General features: G+C 37.6%; 4 protein-coding genes and 1 non-coding gene across 6 annotated transcripts; 1 reads left to right on the top strand and 4 right to left on the bottom strand.

Moving 5' to 3' along the window:
• Positions 1 to 1,207: 1,207 nt before the first annotated feature.
• Positions 1,208 to 4,818, bottom strand: LOC140777485 (small ribosomal subunit protein uS4y). The gene is made up of 3 exons (XM_073121627.1): positions 4,660 to 4,818; positions 4,184 to 4,565; positions 1,208 to 1,693 (listed from the first exon to the last, which is right to left on the bottom strand). The coding sequence occupies exons 1-3, from the start codon at positions 4,685 to 4,687 to the stop codon at positions 1,510 to 1,512; spliced, it is 594 nt and encodes a 197-aa protein (XP_072977728.1). The 5' UTR covers positions 4,688 to 4,818; the 3' UTR covers positions 1,208 to 1,509.
• LOC140779988 (small nucleolar RNA Z161/Z228) lies at positions 3,187 to 3,274 on the bottom strand. Its single transcript, XR_012107433.1, has one exon. It is a non-coding gene; the product is annotated as a small nucleolar RNA Z161/Z228 (small nucleolar RNA).
• Positions 4,819 to 5,289: 471 nt separating the features above from the next.
• LOC140777484 (NAP1-related protein 2-like) lies at positions 5,290 to 10,030 on the bottom strand. The gene is made up of 10 exons (XM_073121626.1): positions 9,778 to 10,030; positions 9,014 to 9,136; positions 8,875 to 8,925; positions 8,605 to 8,676; positions 8,380 to 8,493; positions 8,224 to 8,285; positions 6,472 to 6,532; positions 6,182 to 6,238; positions 6,012 to 6,056; positions 5,290 to 5,654 (listed from the first exon to the last, which is right to left on the bottom strand). Exons 1-10 carry the CDS (start codon positions 9,901 to 9,903, stop codon positions 5,571 to 5,573), a joined length of 795 nt encoding a protein of 264 aa, XP_072977727.1. The 5' UTR covers positions 9,904 to 10,030; the 3' UTR covers positions 5,290 to 5,570.
• A 149-nt stretch (positions 10,031 to 10,179) lies between these two features.
• LOC140777483 (origin of replication complex subunit 6) lies at positions 10,180 to 13,613 on the bottom strand. Of its 2 annotated transcripts, none has more exons than XM_073121625.1 (10): positions 13,266 to 13,613; positions 13,126 to 13,172; positions 12,923 to 13,027; positions 12,740 to 12,820; positions 12,528 to 12,594; positions 12,330 to 12,392; positions 12,123 to 12,210; positions 11,856 to 11,947; positions 11,240 to 11,333; positions 10,180 to 11,159 (listed from the first exon to the last, which is right to left on the bottom strand). In XM_073121625.1, the coding sequence occupies exons 1-10, from the start codon at positions 13,422 to 13,424 to the stop codon at positions 11,074 to 11,076; spliced, it is 882 nt and encodes a 293-aa protein (XP_072977726.1). In that variant the 5' UTR covers positions 13,425 to 13,613; the 3' UTR covers positions 10,180 to 11,073. The 2 variants fall into 2 exon arrangements, with proteins under 2 accessions (XP_072977726.1, XP_072977725.1); XM_073121624.1 differs by having other exon boundaries at positions 10,342 to 11,159; positions 12,483 to 12,594; positions 13,266 to 13,608.
• A 948-nt stretch (positions 13,614 to 14,561) lies between these two features.
• LOC140777482 (protein PHYTOCHROME KINASE SUBSTRATE 2) lies at positions 14,562 to 16,251 on the top strand. The gene has a single exon (XM_073121623.1). The coding sequence runs from the start codon at positions 14,869 to 14,871 to the stop codon at positions 15,919 to 15,921; it is 1,053 nt and encodes a 350-aa protein (XP_072977724.1). The 5' UTR covers positions 14,562 to 14,868; the 3' UTR covers positions 15,922 to 16,251.
• The last annotated feature ends 1,550 nt before the right edge of the window (positions 16,252 to 17,801 follow it).

The following is a 17,801-nucleotide window of genomic DNA, read 5'->3' as shown; positions in this document are numbered from 1 at the left end:
TTTCCTGTGTAAGGTCTAAGACAGCGATTGCCAACACAACACAAGTTTGGACTCTACAGTCTACAGGCTTGGTATTATATGATTATTCTTCTTCTTCTTCTTCTTCTTCTTCTTTTTTCTTCTTTCCTGTCAGGCCGACGTCAGCTATTGCAAATACAAACAGAGCTTTAAATACACCTCTAACTACTACTACTACATCAGATGGGGCAATACACCAAAACATACCCCGGAAGATTTTCCATTTCAACCGACCACCAGAGGACAAAAAGAATAAAGCGAGATCACTCGAAGAAAGAAAAGCTTAACATAAGAATAACCTTATTATATTCTTAGTCTTGTTCATTTATGAAATAAAAAATAGTTTATTTTAGAATAAGTCTTCTTATTCTCGTCTTATAACTAAACAAAATCTTATCTTATATTTTATACAACTTTTTAAAAATAATTTAATAATAATTTATAATTACTATTTTATTCTAATATTAAATAATATTTAATTACACATCATCTCAACTATAATTAAATTCTCTCTCTCCACTATCTTTTCTATTAATATCGATCATCTCATCTACACAATTTAGAATTTCTCTCTCATCTATCTCTTCTTAAATATTAAACAAGGTTAATAACCACTCATTACACTATTCCTTACGTTATACCGCAGTGTTGGCTTATAACATTATATTAACTTATAATGCTTCTTTATATAATGCATGATTATTTTATCTAAAGAGTGAGAAATTATTTTATTAAAAATATTTTCATCGTTTAGTGTAAAACATTACCAATTCTTCGTACAAATTTATTATTATCGGATGCTTTAACATAAAATTTATATCATATCAAATATATTTATTACTCCTTATACTAATATTAAACTAAATATTACAATAACTTATACAAATATTAACATATTTTTTTAGTATTATATATTAAAATAGTTATAACTATTTCATTCTTATTCTACAAGTGATCCAAGGCTTAATATTTTCATGATACAGGTGATGCTCAAGGTATGAGTGTGACCTTTAACCCTGGTTAAAAGGAACCGACATAAATTATTTGACATAGAAAGAAGCATATAGTATAGAAAGAGAGAAGATTTCACCAATCAAGAAAGATAAGAGCATTTGCATCAAGACAAAATATGAACGCCAAACAGATCAGACGACTAAGAAGAGAAAGCCATCATTATAAGGAAAAGGTATAACTCACCAACAGCCCTCCCAAATACGCTCTAATTAATCCAACAAAACGCATATAAAGTAGGTTCATTCACCAATAAAGGGAATGGGGAGCAGTACAAAGCAAAATAACACAATATTGGTCCAGAAATTAAAGAAATCCAGAAGCATCAAAATTAGAATTTAAATGGTCATTCAACCAAAAAACAATAAAAGATAGCCCTTCTACACCTAAGCCAAGAAACTCTGGTTCATAGATAGCAACTTCCGGGAGTCTTACAAAACAAATAACTAGACCTTTACTCTGACTAAATCATGCGTCAGCTCATTCCTCATCATCCTCATCACCATCGCCTCCAGCTGCCTTCTTTGCAGCAGCCTTCTGGTTCCTTCTCTTCACTCTTCCAGGGCGACCTCCACCAAGTGGACTCGTGAGGGAGAAGTCAATGTGCTTCTCAGAGTCAACCCTTACCATGAAGGATGGAATGTTAACCACTTGACGCCCAACCCTGCAAAGATAGTTTAGTAAATCAAAAATGAATCTTATAGATAAACAGAAATTGCTGAATTTAAAATATCCTGTTTTGCTGAGCAACAACATTGTTGTATATGAAACAATGTAACTTATAACAGATGTTTTCAATACAAAACTTGTCATACAAACTAGATTAAAAAAACTGTTTCCAAATTTAGTTTCACTATTACAGCGCAACTTAACATCCAATTATCTCAACCAAAAAAAATATCTACATAGGGGATAGGTAAGCATCTAGTGGTTAAACATTACAATCATACAACAAAAGGCACTATTGAAAGGATAGGGCAAACAAATGAGCATGCATAATTTGTTAAATCCCTACCAAGTAAGAACTAGCTTTTATATATATATATATTCTGACTTCTAAATTAAGACAACTCCATCATATGTTTTCTCCTAGAAAATTATAACCAAGCAAAATTCAAAAAATACTTGATAAAAGGGCAAATGGACAAAGTGACGACTTTGTAATTATACTACAACTCCCTTGACTACAAAGCTCATGTAAATTGGATAATAATATATATTAGAACTGAAAACCCAACTCACTAAGATCCTTGCTCATAATAAATGATGTCCAATTTGAAATAAATTCAAGTGGTGCCACAAATATGAGTCTTGTATCTAAAAATCTCAATTGAATATACACTGCATCCAAATGATGCAGATGCAAAAATATAATGGCTTCACCTTAAGTTAGATAGTAGAAAAAACTAAGATCAACACTCTCAAGGAGATTAGATAGATATAGCTTATTATTGACTTCAGATAAACATAGTTATTTAAGAGATCACACTCGACATGTAGCCACTACCATATTATTTTTCTTATGAATATGGACCAACATTTGAAAAGGCAAAAAGAGTCCCGAGTTTACCAGGCTAAAAATGCCATACTTAATGTTTAAAAAATTCGCCAGCAGTAATTTCATTACATGGTATCATTTGCCTCATATTTAAGAATAATTAATTAGACTGCAACCTCATTCAAGAAATCAGCAGTACTAATTAAAAGTAGGGCATACTAACATTTTAACGTTGAGCACCTATCAGAATCACTTAACTTGAGATAAAAAGAGAGAAAAAAAAATCTACATTTACATAAAAGATACATGAACCAAGGATATGGAATAGCTAATTTTGAGCCTATAATCATGACATGTAAAAAGAGCAGTAACATAACACATGGACAGATAGAATGACATGTAGACAATTATACTACTCTGAACAAAAAGGACTTCCATAGTCATTAGCTATCCAACATCAATAATTCATCAATGGAACTTGATTTTTAATCATAGCACACTATATGTATAAGTTGTTAAAGTAACAGGAGAATTACTTCTATTCCACTAATGAAGCTTCAAGGAAACAGTTAACAGACCATTAGATAGAACTAAGTCACAAAATCCTATAAGTGTGTAACTATATTACTTGGATACACAAGACTAGAGACATATTTAGAGAGCATCAGAGAAAGTTTTTACATCAATAAGCACATTAGTGTCTCAGACGACCGTCATGAGTTGCTTATCTTTCTCATCACATGGTCCATATAAGATCAACATAATAAAATAACAAAATCATGCTAAGATAGAATATGCACATATATATAAGGGTGCAGTCATATACCTCTAATGTCTGACAAAGAAACAAGTGCCTCAAATAGTGTACAACTATCATACCATTAGATTCTAAATATGCTCATAGAACTCCAGGCCATGACATTAGAATCACACATAGAAAAGAGAGGCATCAGACAAAGAATTACATCAACATAAGCACATTTGTGTCTCAGACAACTGTAGTGAGTTCCTCATCTTTCTCATCACATGATCCATATTGAATCAAGATGATAAAGAACACTAGTTATAAAATGAATAGTTTTTACACCTCAAAGAGTTAGATTTCTTATTGAAATGAGTGCCCTAATTTGTTGTATGAGTATCCAATCAAGTTAAACTATTAAAATTCAGATAACAGTAGAAAGATTTATCTTAAAAACATAAATCCACCATGTTCATGTCATCAAACTGTCCTGTACATAAACAGAAATGATACAAAGAAGACAATTTGAACATAAGCCTGTCTAAATTAGAGGACCAACACATGATTCAAACACAATACTTACTACTCCACGCACGAGTCTCAAAAGTCAAAATAAACTAAGTTCGTGCAAAACAAAAATGAAGATCCTTCCAAACTTAAGATTTTGATGAACAATACAAACTTCCAGGCAATAACTATCACATTATCACATAGTGGAAGTGCACAAACCAGATCACGACAATCTGCTAAAATACAACTACCAGTAATTCTGGCTGCAAAGCATGCCACTTTCTATTCAATGGCCCTGCAAACAACATTAGACTTACGATACATGCACAGACATTATCAAAGTACAAGACTTGAGAATCAGATAAATATCCATACATCCAAACAAAGGGAGAAAATTATTATACCTGATGTGGCGCTGCCTGATCAGAACCCTAGCGTGATGGATCGACTTCGCCATCCCAGTCTTAAACACGATGGTTTGCAGCCTCCGCTCGAGAAAGTTCTCAACGGTAAGAGCCAGGACATAATCGAGCTTGTTTTGTTCCTCACTCAAGAGCCCATATCGATTCATGCGGCGAAGCAGCGCTTCTCCCTCAAAGATCCGCTTAGGGTTCTTCTCATCCAGCGTGAGCAGCTCCCTCGCGGCGTTACGGATCCGGCTAAGCGCGTACTGCACTCTCCACAGCTCGCGCTTGCAACGAAGACCGTACTCACCGACGAGCTTCAGCTCGGCGTCGAGACGCTCCTTCTCGTAGGGGCGGCGAGGCTTCTTGAAGGTTTTGCCATCTGCGAAACGAAATAGTTCTAGACTAATCTAGGGTTTCCGAGATCTAAGGTTTCCATAACATGAGAAGGGAGATCTGAGAGGAATAGGGCTTACAGTTGCGGTAGAAACTGACGTGCACCATGGCTGGGCTTCCTCCTCTTCTCCTCCTCCTTGATCGCCGCTTTCGCGCGTGATGGCTACTTGGTGGAGAGGCGGAGAGGGAATTTTATAGGGTGGGAAAACCCTAACCCCAAGTTGGCTGGCGCAAGAGAGGGTTATTTGAATTGGGCCGGGTCAAAAGTTGGCCCTAGCCCAACCCGATCCGTTTCCTCTCTTCAATGTTGGATTGGGCCTTGGACCAACATTGCTAACTTATCAACTTTGAATTCTGCAACTACTTGAAAAATAATATTAATAATCATTGAGGGGTATTTGTATAAAATAGTTAAAATTCGGCCCATGTGCGCTATCTCTTATATAAAAAATATATTTTTATTACAAAATTATGTAAATATATAATAAAAAATAAATGCATTCAGTTTTAAGAGTCTAATCTTACTATTATTAAAATCTAAACTTCTTTCTGTATATAATATTTACCTTAAAATCATACAGATTACTGGCATTATAAAAGCTCATTCTTAGCACTAATAACATACAAAACTATACGACATACTGATTTTATAATCTGGCCTAGAGATAGATTTTGTTTCTTTTCTAATCAAGATTAAAGGCTTTCGAATATTTACTGGGTCTAATACTCATCCCACCCATTCAAGAATGATAAAATCTAGACCAGAATATCAATTCTTCGCAGATTGGAACTAGCAAAATAGTATATATAGATAGAACAAGGACTAGGATATACATCTGTGCAAAAGAGTAGCTTAAACATCTAGCATAGATAAGCAAGGACCTTCTGGAGTCCCCTTGAAAGAGGAATATTACATGGACTGCTGGTTACTATCCCTTCAAGAGAACTAACAGAAGACTTAAGTCCCAGGGAAGAACCAATGCAGGATAAATTAGTTGCCATCCTCGTCGACATCATCATCATCCTCTTCATCACCTTCTTGCTCATCATCCTCATCATCGAACTCTACACCTTTCTGCAAATCAAATAGAGTGGCAAAGAAGACTTAAAAAAGAATGGCATTTGGCTCCTTAATGTGCACCAAACAAGTTAATGTAATTCATCTGTGAGATCGCAGACCATTGGCACAGTTCTTCAACAATCCTAAATTAACTAAAATCAGTCAATGCTTCTGATTCTTATTGAAGTTCGTTATGAGGTGGAGACTTGGAGTCTAGACTCGGCTATTAGAATATCTCATAAGTCAACAAAAGATTATTTGCATCTTGACCCAGAGAAGTGATGACAAAGAAGTGCTACGATTTGGGATTTGTGGTACTACTAGTACTAAGATAGAAACTCTTTAACCAAATGAAAGACGAGAGTTAGCTACCTCATCATCATTTTCATCCCCTTCAAAATACACCTCATCAGCTTCCTGCATAAGTTGAAGCAAGATATTGATACAAACATTGTATGGAGTTGGATATATAACGGTCAAGACTCGGTTGTAGCCTAGTAGGAGATTCATTTTATGATGCACAAGGGAGCAAGCCAACTTACATTGTTAAAGTACTTTAACGGGTTGGGCCACAAATCTTCCTTTATTATCTCGGCAACCTGCAAATTGATAAATAACAAAAATGATAACAGAAACTTCAGAGATAGATATATCTCATTGGACATCCATCTAAATTTTAAACACTAATAATCACTAACGATAAAATGCGAACAAGAAAGACGAACAATAGCATAGTTGCCAGATATCAGGACCATAGACTTCTAGTTAGCCACAAATGGAAAATAACACCAAAAAAAATCTCTACAATTGCAAACCAATAATCAAGACTGACCTCATCAGAGAACCCTTCTGAGATGTCCTTTTTTGTAGTTTCACCAAACCAGCTAAAGAAGCTGCATACAGTTGATACAAGTCAAATTAACATCCAAGTAGCACAATTGTCAAATCCAACAGTTGACGTGTTAAGGTAAGGTAAGCACTGGAACATCACCCTGACGCATCATTGATCAAAGACCACATTATTAGTCATAATCTTCAAAGCTTAAAAAGGTAGGGACTGGACAAACATCACAGACCATGCTTAACTTCCGGTGATTCCTAATATACAAGTGTCTGTTTGCAGCTGACATTAATATAAGTACGTGCTACAGTTATATGCCTTTGCACCTTCTCTTTATCTAGAAAAACATTTTGACAACACTAGCAATATTCTCCAGACATACTAACTATTTATGCCCAGTTTTGGTTCAAGGCTAGATATAACGAAGAGAAACTAATCCATGAAAACAATAAACCTGCTAAATTTGTATCATTGAGACAGGAAAAAAGAAAAGGAAAAGATTAATGAGCAGTGAAATTCAATATGGAGTTGATGAGTGGTGGAACCTAACAATGATACATTCACATTGACCAAATCAAATCTACTCGTCCCTAATTGGCTTTCCTATTTTTATTTACATGAATCATATCAGAGCACAAGTAAAAAAGAAAATTCACTTCTCTAACTTTCCATTTCCCTATAAGTCTTGCTATAAAAGTGTCACCATTGATTAAGTCTTGCTATAAAAGTGTCACCATTGATTCCATTACCATGTCTTAAATATTGCTTATACATTTCGTACAAGGGCAGCATACTAGCCAACAAGCCTCAATCAAAATAGTAGGGGTGAAAACAGGCCAAAAAATCCCAACCCGATTCGGATCGGGTTCGAATAAAAAATTTCTATCCGATCCAGATACGAATAAAGTTTTGGAAAAAAAAAAAACCTGGATATAGATTTGGATATAATTTTTGGATTTAGTTGCGGATATCGGATATCCGTTTATTAACATATTTTTATTTTTGAATAATTTATAATTTTTATTTTGCTTATTTAAACAATGAATATTGATATTATTATTAATAATGTATTATATATTATTTGTAGAGATTAAACTTGCTAATTTTATATGTATTTGACATGCAAGGAATTTATTTATTTTTTAACTCTTAATATTTTTATGTTAATTGTCTCTAAATAAAATATTATAATTCGTTTAAAATTCTACCAATATTCATTTAAGATCCGATCCTCTATCCGAAAATTATTCGTATCTGTTTAGTTATGATATAGTTTTACATTTTATTATCCGTCTAATATCCGTATCCAAATTCGTATTCAGACCAAAAAATATGAATCCGATGTAGATTAAGCACTATCCGATATGTTTTCTCTCTTACTTAATATCCTATTTTACTTGTCTTTTTCCAAACATATTTTGAGCTTATCCTGACAGCAATCATGTAACAACAAGGAAAAAAATCTTATGTCCAAGACAAAATAAGACATAAATGGATCGATGCACAGCAGATAATAAATAAGAAACCATTATACCACATATGTCCAAACCAGAATGATAAAGTAGATACGTGATGCACAGTCCAACGTGAGCATTTCCACCTTACTTACATGCTATATGAATGATACGATAAAACCAAAATTCGGACAGAAAACAAATACAAATACTGAATGAATGCAAATGTTTGTATGCTGCATTTGTTACTAGATACTAAGACAGCTGTTCAGGAAGCATTGAAATCAACCTTTCATCAGGAAAGGGTCTTTTGCTGCCATTCAGCTCATGGGTATCACCATCTGCGGTATTCTGCAGATAGTAGAAAAAGACATTTTAAGAGAAATTTGGAATCAGCAAGCCCATCAAAAATAGAGAACATAGCACATAGAGAAACTATCCTTACCCTTCCATGCTTCCATTTAATTGCAGTACCAGTTATATTAGTTGTTCCATCATCCAGAAAAGAGTATGTCTTCTTTAAGCAAATATCTTCAAAATACGAGTTAGGGGAGAAGTTCTGGACATCACAATAACCAATTCAAGGAGATCATGTTAATGAGTAAAGAAGTTGCACAAGTAGGTTACTTCTTTAGAAAGAGAGTTTGCAGGTAAACAGAAAATAACTCACAAATGTAATGGAGTAACCCGACTTCATGTCTTTAAAATCTTCAATATCTAACGAACTCAAGTACTTGAAGATCTACAGCAGAGTTAAGTATTAATCAGACTATACTGGCACAGCCAGATAGCAACTAATAAATATTGCCAAAAAATCAGCTTAGTTCTACTTTGCCAAGTAAGTTATGCAACAAATGTATATAGTACGATGTAACAATACTACCTCCAACATGAACCCAAAAAAATCAACTACACAAAGATATTACAGCAAGGGTTATACCTTTTGGTCTTCCTCACTCAGAAGATCACCAAGTGCTGGATGGCTTAGAAACTGCCCACGCATATTATATAGGAAAACATAGAATGAGAATTCTTTCACTTACCAAAATAAGTTGAAACATAGAATGATAAGCACATACTGCAGTTAACCAGAAGTCTGGAATAGATTTGATGATCTCATTCCTTCGCTTATAGACAGGTCTTCGCATATCATTATACTTCTGTTCCACCTCTAATACCTTCTCGCTAGCTTCCTCATTCACCTGGACAGGTTTATATGGTTTAGTGAAGCGGACAAGCGGAAGTAGAACAACAACTAACAAAACACATAACAACATGTCAAGTTTACAACTATAACAGATTTTAAAAATAACCCTTGCTCATTAAAGTATTCAAACCATCTTTACCAACATTTCTATGATTTGTAGGACTGTTTTATTATTAAGATTGTCTCCTCACCCAGAAGTAGGAGGGCTTAATTTATTGTATTAACTGCTAACCATTTCCAAGCAAATGCAGAACGATATCACTGTTTCATTGAAATCTTCTTTATATGGAACTTGTCGGTGTAATACACCAAATGAACTCCTATAAGTTAGTACGTGTCAAATATATCACACATGTAATAGAAATAACATCTCACAGCCATAGGACCAAAGCATTAAGACAAACGAATTAAACTCCTGTTTGTTCATGCAAGATGTATTAATGCCCTGATCACAGTTCCAAAATACAAGAAACCCTATGTAAATGTGACAAAAGAACAATCTTTCCTAGAATCTAGCAACGAAACCAGGAGCATGCATCGAAATAAACGATTTGATTATCATTTCGAACAAAATTCAAATAGATCGTAGAGCACATGAAGAACACAATAACGGCTAACGAAAAGAAAGGCTATTACCTTCTCGAGTTCGTCTTGGATCTCCTGCAGCTTCTCTATGGACAGCAAGAGCTTGCCGTCGATGTGATCGGGCACCTCCTCTCCTCGCTCCGCGACTTTGCACTTCTTCCCCTTATCCACCACCATCTCCACAACCCCTCCTTTCCAATTCCCTCTAAAACCCTAACCCTAATTCTCAGATGACTTGATCCGAGTTCGACAATGGCGAAGCGGAACCCAAGAGGAGAGTGAAGGCCACAGGAGAACCGGCAACGGACGAACGGTTTGAGATTTTATATGGGTTTTTGAGTGTGACTACCGTCACCTGCGGTGTAATGACCTCCGCGGTATCTGTCCACGTGGGTCTGCTGGTCATGGAACATGACAGCGTACCGAGCGGACGGAGATTGGGGAGGAGGTATTCAGACCGCGCGGAGCTGTAAACGGGCACCCTCACGGATGCGAATAGCGAGTGAGCAGGGATCAGGGATCCGCTCCGTTAAGGAACGGGAGACTTCTAAAGCACGTGCCTTGCACGTGATGTTTTGAGGAAATGGTAGCGGCGGTGGCTTCACCCAAGTGCTTGATCTCATACCGTGGTCTTTTACAAGCATTGCTGGTCAAAAAAGAAATTAGTTTAATTACTCTGCTCCTCTACCATGATTTCAGAGGAGCAGCATGTAATTAAGTCAAAGCTTTTTTTCATACATCACACTGAAGAGAAAAATAAAATAAAATTCCTGCCAACAAAACTCACTGTCAATAGTGAATTGAATGGATTTCCACTGGCAAATACCATGATTTGTACTTTGTGATAGTAAAGCCAGGTCGATCCCAAGAAAATGCAATGCTGTAAGTAGGATTAACTCCATATAAAGAGAAATGCCTCCATGAATTTACCCTGTGACAACAAGGTATAAGGAGGCAAGAGTCAAGACTTACTGCCACAGTAGGCATTTCACTAAAGACAATTTTACAAGGTGCAACAGCTCAACAAGAACTGTTAGTTGGATTTGTAAGCAGTAAAGCAGTTTCAACAGGTCAACAAGGCAAAACTGAAACAATAGGAGGTCTGTATTGAAACTTTGCCATTCAAGAATCAAGAGAATCCATATATAGACATCTTTCTACATGGTCAAGGTGACATAGCATCAAAATAAATGCAATGCCTGCTTAATTTAGGTCATCTTTTGAAAAAGCAAAGAGTAATTTTTTTTCTTTCCAGATATAAAACAAAAATAAGCTGAAAGTTGCAAAGCCCTTAAAATCTTGTCAGAAGTGGAACAACGCCAGGTGGTTCAGCACTGGGATAGTTCATTATTTGTTATCTTCTAAGGGTAATGAGTCGGAAGATTTCCGTATGAAGCTAAGTTGGGCTTGCCTTTTTGGCTTGACAGCAGCTGCTAAGACAAAATAATAGAAGATGAGAGGCCCAGATTGTCACAAGGATGTTATTGTTCAGGGAAAGCTAGAGCCTTTATACCTGTCTGCCTTTGCTTGTTAGAGCAAATAACAGAGGACCTCCACTCCTCATAAGCTTTTTTCTCCATCTTTTTATGCCTCTTGTAACTTGATAGCTGAAATATATACTAAATTATTTAATTGTATAACACAAATGGCAAAATTAGAATAAAAGGATTAAATGAATGATAGGAAACAATACAACATCACAATCAGCCAAATCATGTTAAACATGGACAATAAGTCAATAACACAAGAGAGATAATTATTACCACCGATGGCTGTACAGAAGATGAATTGCCAAAAGGAAGAGATATTTAGAGTGGAGCTTTATATTGTTCAATGGCATCCTATTAGACAGTTTTGAGTTACAAGAGACTATTGGCAACAAGAAATAGAAGAAATTCAGCTTAGTTGCTCTTATGTCACTATATTTGTTCAATTCTTTCCCTGAGACAGACAGACAGTGGCATGCCCACAATCTTTGAGCCAGGGCAAGGACTCAGTTTAGCAACTGCATTTTAACCCCTAAATAGCTATGACAGTGTTTATGTTATAATGTTGAACATCCTTTGCTTTTATAAACATACAATAATTCTAACTTACTGTAAGTTAGAAATCAAATAGTGTACAAGTACCTTCAATCCAGATTGATCATCTCCAGAATTATCATCAGATGCATCATCATCATCCTGACGTCTCCTTTTGCTCGGCAATGCATCTAACAGCTCTGTAAAGATGACGATAGTTGCATTAGTAAAGAAATGATATAACATCAAAGACATAATCTGATTATATGCATAGTAGTGACTGAGAAATACACAGAGAACAAACTTATGGTATATGTACAATTTTGTCCTATTTATCTACCACTAAAGACAACGTAAGTCGATACTATACTTTACCTCTGTGCCCTTTGATAGCCTTTGGGTTTTTCTTTTCCTTGGAAATCCCAAAAACATCAAAGCAAAGATCACACATAGAATTTGAAACCTATCCAGGAAATGAGAACAAACAATAGATTAATAACAGGAAAATGCACTTGTGAATAGAAAATAATAATAATAATAATAACAAACAGACTACGAAGACTCAAACATATTATCACTTACAGTAGTGAATTCCCCTTCAGATGTCCCACATAATTCAATCAACTTCAGCTTGTCTACTTTAAGCTGCAACAAGGAAAGGAATGTGTCTTTTAAGGAGTCAAAAGAAGGAAACTAATTATCATCTTAAAATAGTAAACCACAACAACAAAAAACCTTATGCCTTTTTGCACATAAATAGAATGCCACAGCAGTAAATACCGGCCGGCCGAAGTCAGTATTTGCCCGACGAGAAGCTGGCAATGCAGCCACAAAACGGTCCTTGTACCTAAAATCCAAGATCCCCAGATTACAAACCAACATAAAAATGCCAAGTAGTACAAAAAAAAAAGGCATCAATCCATTAGAAAATTTTATGTTATTTTTGCTCACGAAGCAAATGTAATGCAAGAATTCAGATACGGTGATCTTACTGAGACAGTCCCTTCTGCACAAATGGGATGAGCCTAACACAACCAAACTGAATCCCAAGTTCGCGCACATCAAGGCTCACCCTAACAAATTAGCAAATAATAAGATCCAAGCAAAGGTTGCAACAGACTTCGCAGTGCAGATTAATTCATCCAAAAATGGGCAAAAGAAACAAGAGAACGCACTTGACTCCAAGCCCATTCTGCATAGCATTAAATGATCTCATGTACGCCTTCTCCGACATCCCACTCATCCTGATCGCACTTTGACGATCAAATTTCATCTGAAATCTACAAAACCAGATCCCAAAAACATTTTTCACCACCTAAAACTTCCGAGACACGCAAATAAAAAAAAATCAAACACTTGATGGGCATATAAGAATTACCTCGACGCCGCAATCTCCAAGCAAATTATAGCCTTGCATACCTCTCCCTAAACCAAAGAACACCAATCCAGACTAAATGATTCGACTAAGACGAGATGCATATGAGAGAAACAGAGAGGGAAGACGGGAAGAGAGCATACGATGCCAATCACGGAGGAGTCGAAGTGGACGTCAGAGAGGCGGCGGAGTTCCTCGGCCTTTCGGATGAGAGGCTTGGAATCGGAGAGGCCGAGTCTTGCGGCGATGGAGGAGACGTCCATGGTTAATGGCGGAGGGAGATTGGAGGAAGTGGGAGGCATTTGCAATGGAAAAGGAAGCAGTCGCGCATCAATTTGGCGGGGAACGGTGGCGGGAAGACACTTCGAAGCGTGGTGCCAAATTTTTGGCGGGACAGATTAATGCGAATTTGGAATCTCGGGTCGAGTTTGGTGGGGATTCAACTCGGACCAAAAGTTTCGGCTTACCACAATTCCGATCCGAATCGAGCCATGTTAAATAAGGGTCTCTTTCGCAAATAACCTCACGTATATTTTAACACAGTGCGATTAGCCCCCTCTACCTTCCAAATTTATAAACGCATCTAGTTAACTCATAAGAAATATCCCAAACATTTTTCTTTTTATAAATATAATATTAGAAAATTTTAACAAACAATCTGATAAATAGGTACGTTAACTTAATTATAACTGATCCCTTAATTAACTCGATTCGATTCGTCAACAATAAAACTGCAAGAGAAAATGTTACGAGTATATATAATGCACGAATTATATAAAGGCAGATAAGGTCTAGATTATTTATAAGCAAAGAAAAAAGAATATATATATATATATATATATATATATATACACGGGAGCTCAAAGCCCGGCACTATGCACTGCACTCCTGCACGTCTTCTTCTGCAACAAATGTGATGGAAAGCAACGAAAAGCGACGTAAATAGTCGATCGTCCTCGTGTTCCCGAGATCATTTTCCATCACATAGAAAGCCAAACGACTTCCACATCCTCCTGGGCCATGCAGATACAACTAATCCAATGAGCGCAATCACCACCTGCCTAGATGAACGAGACATGCATTAATTTAATCGAGATGCTATTAAATTTCTAATTATCTCCGCAAATAAAAATTAGCCACTTGCCCGGATGATTAGATCGCAAAAATTAATTAGGTGGGCGTATATCTAAGTGTTAAGCTATGGATCTAGCAACTAGTGTGGAGGACCAGACAAATCCATCCACATGATATATGTGTGGCCCCAAAATGTTTCACTATTTAATGCTCCAACGTCAAAAGACATGCATCCACGTGTCGTCTTGTTTCTATTCGATGGAGAACTCTGTAGCTTGATCGCAAACTTTATAATATTTCTAAGTGTTTCATTTAGAACTAATTACAATCAAATCTTGTCTTATAGATACTAAGAAAGTGTGGTCCTGGACAGTACCAGAACTCCTATGCATGCAACTCCAACAGCCTACTTAAACACCTGGTTCTTAATAAGAATCCAGTCCTCCTCAGCTACAAGAAACTTGTCTCAAATTCCATCTTTTCCTTTGCTCTTTAGCTTATCTTTTGACTGTTGTCTACTATACCATAGATTTCCTCCTCTTTGCGTTCTTCTCTTTCATATATAGAAGGGAAAAGGAGCTCATATATGATTGTCATGCTACTACACTAATCCAATCGAATTCCATCTCAAAAACCTCTCACTTAATTGGTACTCTTATTGCTTCAGCTGTCATGGCCTCTGTGAGAGTAGACACAACTAGAGATGACTCCTTCTCTTCTTACCTCGCTATCATGAGAGATAACCTCTCGTCAGAGCACGGCGGCTCCGTTGCGAGCCGCTCCTCGTGCCCAATAAGCTTAAGCCGGAGGCGGCCCAACGACGGGGAGATCGACATATTTAGCGCCGAGAAGTACTTCAGCGGCGGAATGGATGAGATGAAGACGGCGAGGGAGATTAGACCACCTGCGCCGGCGACGAGGGACGTGAAAACGAAGTCGAGGACCGTGAGCACTAGCTCCGAGGTGAGCGGCAATAGCCGGAGAGTCTTGCTTCGCCAACGCCTCGGGGAGCAACCTATTATCGATCGGCGAAGGCAATCGAATAGCAAGAAGTTTCTTGGTGTCTTCAAATGCTCTTGTAATGGTAAACAAGCGGTGGATACCGGCGGCGAAGAGGGCGAAGGCGGAGTTGGATTGGATGGTAGATTGAGCGAGCATAAGGAGAAGATTGGTCTTGAGAAGGAGTTGAGGGTGGAGAGGTTTGGAATTGGGCTCAGGGAAGGTATGCTTAGTTTCCCTCCGAATTGGAATTCTATGGCAGGAAAAGTGACCGTTGGAAGGGAGACATTATTGACTTCGATCAACGAAGTCGACCGTGGTCGTGATGATGACGACGATGATCTTAGAAGCGAGTCCAGTTCGGACTTGTTCGAGATCGAGAGCTTATCAATCAAATCACACCCATTCTTTAAGCGAGAAGCGATGGAATCGTCGGCGATGACGTACTACGAGCCCAGCGAGGCAAGTATCGAGTGGAGTGTGGTCACGGCCAGCGCCGCAAACTTCTCCGTCGCATCGGAGTGCGGTGACCGCACGGTCGACGAAAGTAAGAAGGCTAAGCAGCAGAGGTCAGGGTTGCTGATGGGATGCGCCAGCCACAAGGCGGTCGACGTGGCGGCCGACATGCACAATAAACCCCTCGACAAGGACATCTACCAAAGGTTACACGTTGCGCCGGCGATGAGGTATCGTATACAAGCCGGTCCGGTTCTCTATAAACCCTAGCTAGTTCACGAGCTACATAAGATATTAATGTAATATGTTTTGCTTGGGGTCGTCAATATACGACGTAAATGTATATATGAATCAAAGTTACCAAAGATTGTTTTGTTACACTCCACTTTAAATCAAAAGTGGTTTGTTCACACCTTTCACTCCCTTGCATGATTTCAATGTCTTCATCTGTCCTAGCTAGGCACCTTAAATTTTGTATGAATTTGTGTGGTTTGGCATTGCTAAGTGTTTTACTCAAGATCCTTTTTTGTGAATCTACTTGTAAGTCCTAGAGGTTAAAGAACCATTTGTTTTACTCCCTATATCTCATGTTATTTTGACGTACTCTTGGATATCAATAAATTACTCTAGTCGTGTCACTCTTCACTGTTTTTTTGTCTTCTAGGTTTGAAACAACTCCGGATCACCATCGGCCCCTTTTGTTCTAATCCTGATCAGGACAAGGAAACCCCATCGTGATTAGTATAGATTATTGCACAATAATTCACATTAGCTAAGTAACATTTGTAGATCTACCAAAGCATCAATAGAATAGATAATGCCAGGGAAGTTGAATCTCCGTGGTAGGAAAGAAATGGTTGTTCTTTTTATTTATTTTTGTTAGTAAATTAATAATTATATTTGCACTATTTACGACTTTATATATGTATCTTTAATCTTTTGGTCTTAAATTGGATGGACCCGTGATGTTAGGCGCGACGTAGGTAGCCCAGGGTCCATCCTACGGTCACCAGATCAGCAACAACCATTCCTACGTGGTTGTGGTCGAAATAGGTGCCACGTAGGCCATCTATTATTTTGCCCATTTGATCTATTTGTGACTCATTTGGATGAGTCCAAACTCCAAAGTCGTTGGGTGTGGTTGAGTCTACCGATATATGAATATATATATATATATATATATATTAATTATTAATTTATTAATGATCGATACGACATGACAGTCACGACCTGCTTGGTTTGGTGTGTAAATGGTCTCGTAAAATTTAAATGGTCGGGGATTGAATCATTGAAAGATATTAATGCGCTGACGTATGTCTAGTAGTGGTACATCCGAACATACCGACTAGCACCGGATCCCGGTCGTATATAAGCCTCGTAGGCTTCTTCTAGTACATGCATTGGGCCTAGATCCTGTTCGGCCGATGAGGAGATTTTAAACAACCCCTGTAGGATTTCATTTTCTTCCTTTTAATATGAATGTAGGATTTACTTCTTTACAGTGTCAAATGACGGTTCTGCACGGCATATGAGATCCCTTGAAATAAATGAAATAAGTGGAGAACGAGGCGAGGCTAGTGGTAATAGCGTCAATGCTATGGATAGTATGGAAGCAACGAAATCCAAGGGCAGTTGTTTGCCGAGTTGTTAGTCTGATGCAGGAGTACACGAGGCACAGTAAAGGGAAGAGCAAATGGGCTCGTGGATGGAGCTTAAGAGGAAAAGAATTACCAAGGCGGGGCTGGGGCAGTGTTGTAAGCAGCGGATGGGTCCCTTCTTGCTAAGGGAGTCGGTGTCGATGACTAAGGATTGTGCCCTTAAACTAGGCCTCTTACTTGCCAAAGGCCATAATTTAGTTAAAGTGGAGTCAGGCTTCTTTGAACTGGTTTAAATCATGCAAGATTTAGTCGGTTGCTCCTGGAGACTAAGTGGACTAGTTGCCTAGTGTAAATCTTTACTTAAACTTTTTATTAGAAAGTCGTGTGCGTCACGTGCTGAAAGGTGCTGCTGAAAGATGATAACCGTGCGGCCGACTATCAAACAGGTAAATTCAGCTTCTGGTCTATTTTGTTGGGGGCATTCGTTGGACCCCATTTCCCCATAGTTCTGTACCCTTCTTTTTAGGAGCATCGACCTTTCTAAGGGAATAG

The sequence above is a fragment of the Typha angustifolia genome, chromosome 15, assembly GCF_048772165.1.
Source record: "Typha angustifolia cultivar Huaian chromosome 15, ASM4877216v1, whole genome shotgun sequence".
Classification (NCBI taxonomy): domain Eukaryota; kingdom Viridiplantae; phylum Streptophyta; class Magnoliopsida; order Poales; family Typhaceae; genus Typha; species Typha angustifolia.
The sequence above is the reverse complement of the archived record's forward strand: the minus strand, read 5'-3'. Positions and strand labels throughout refer to the sequence as shown.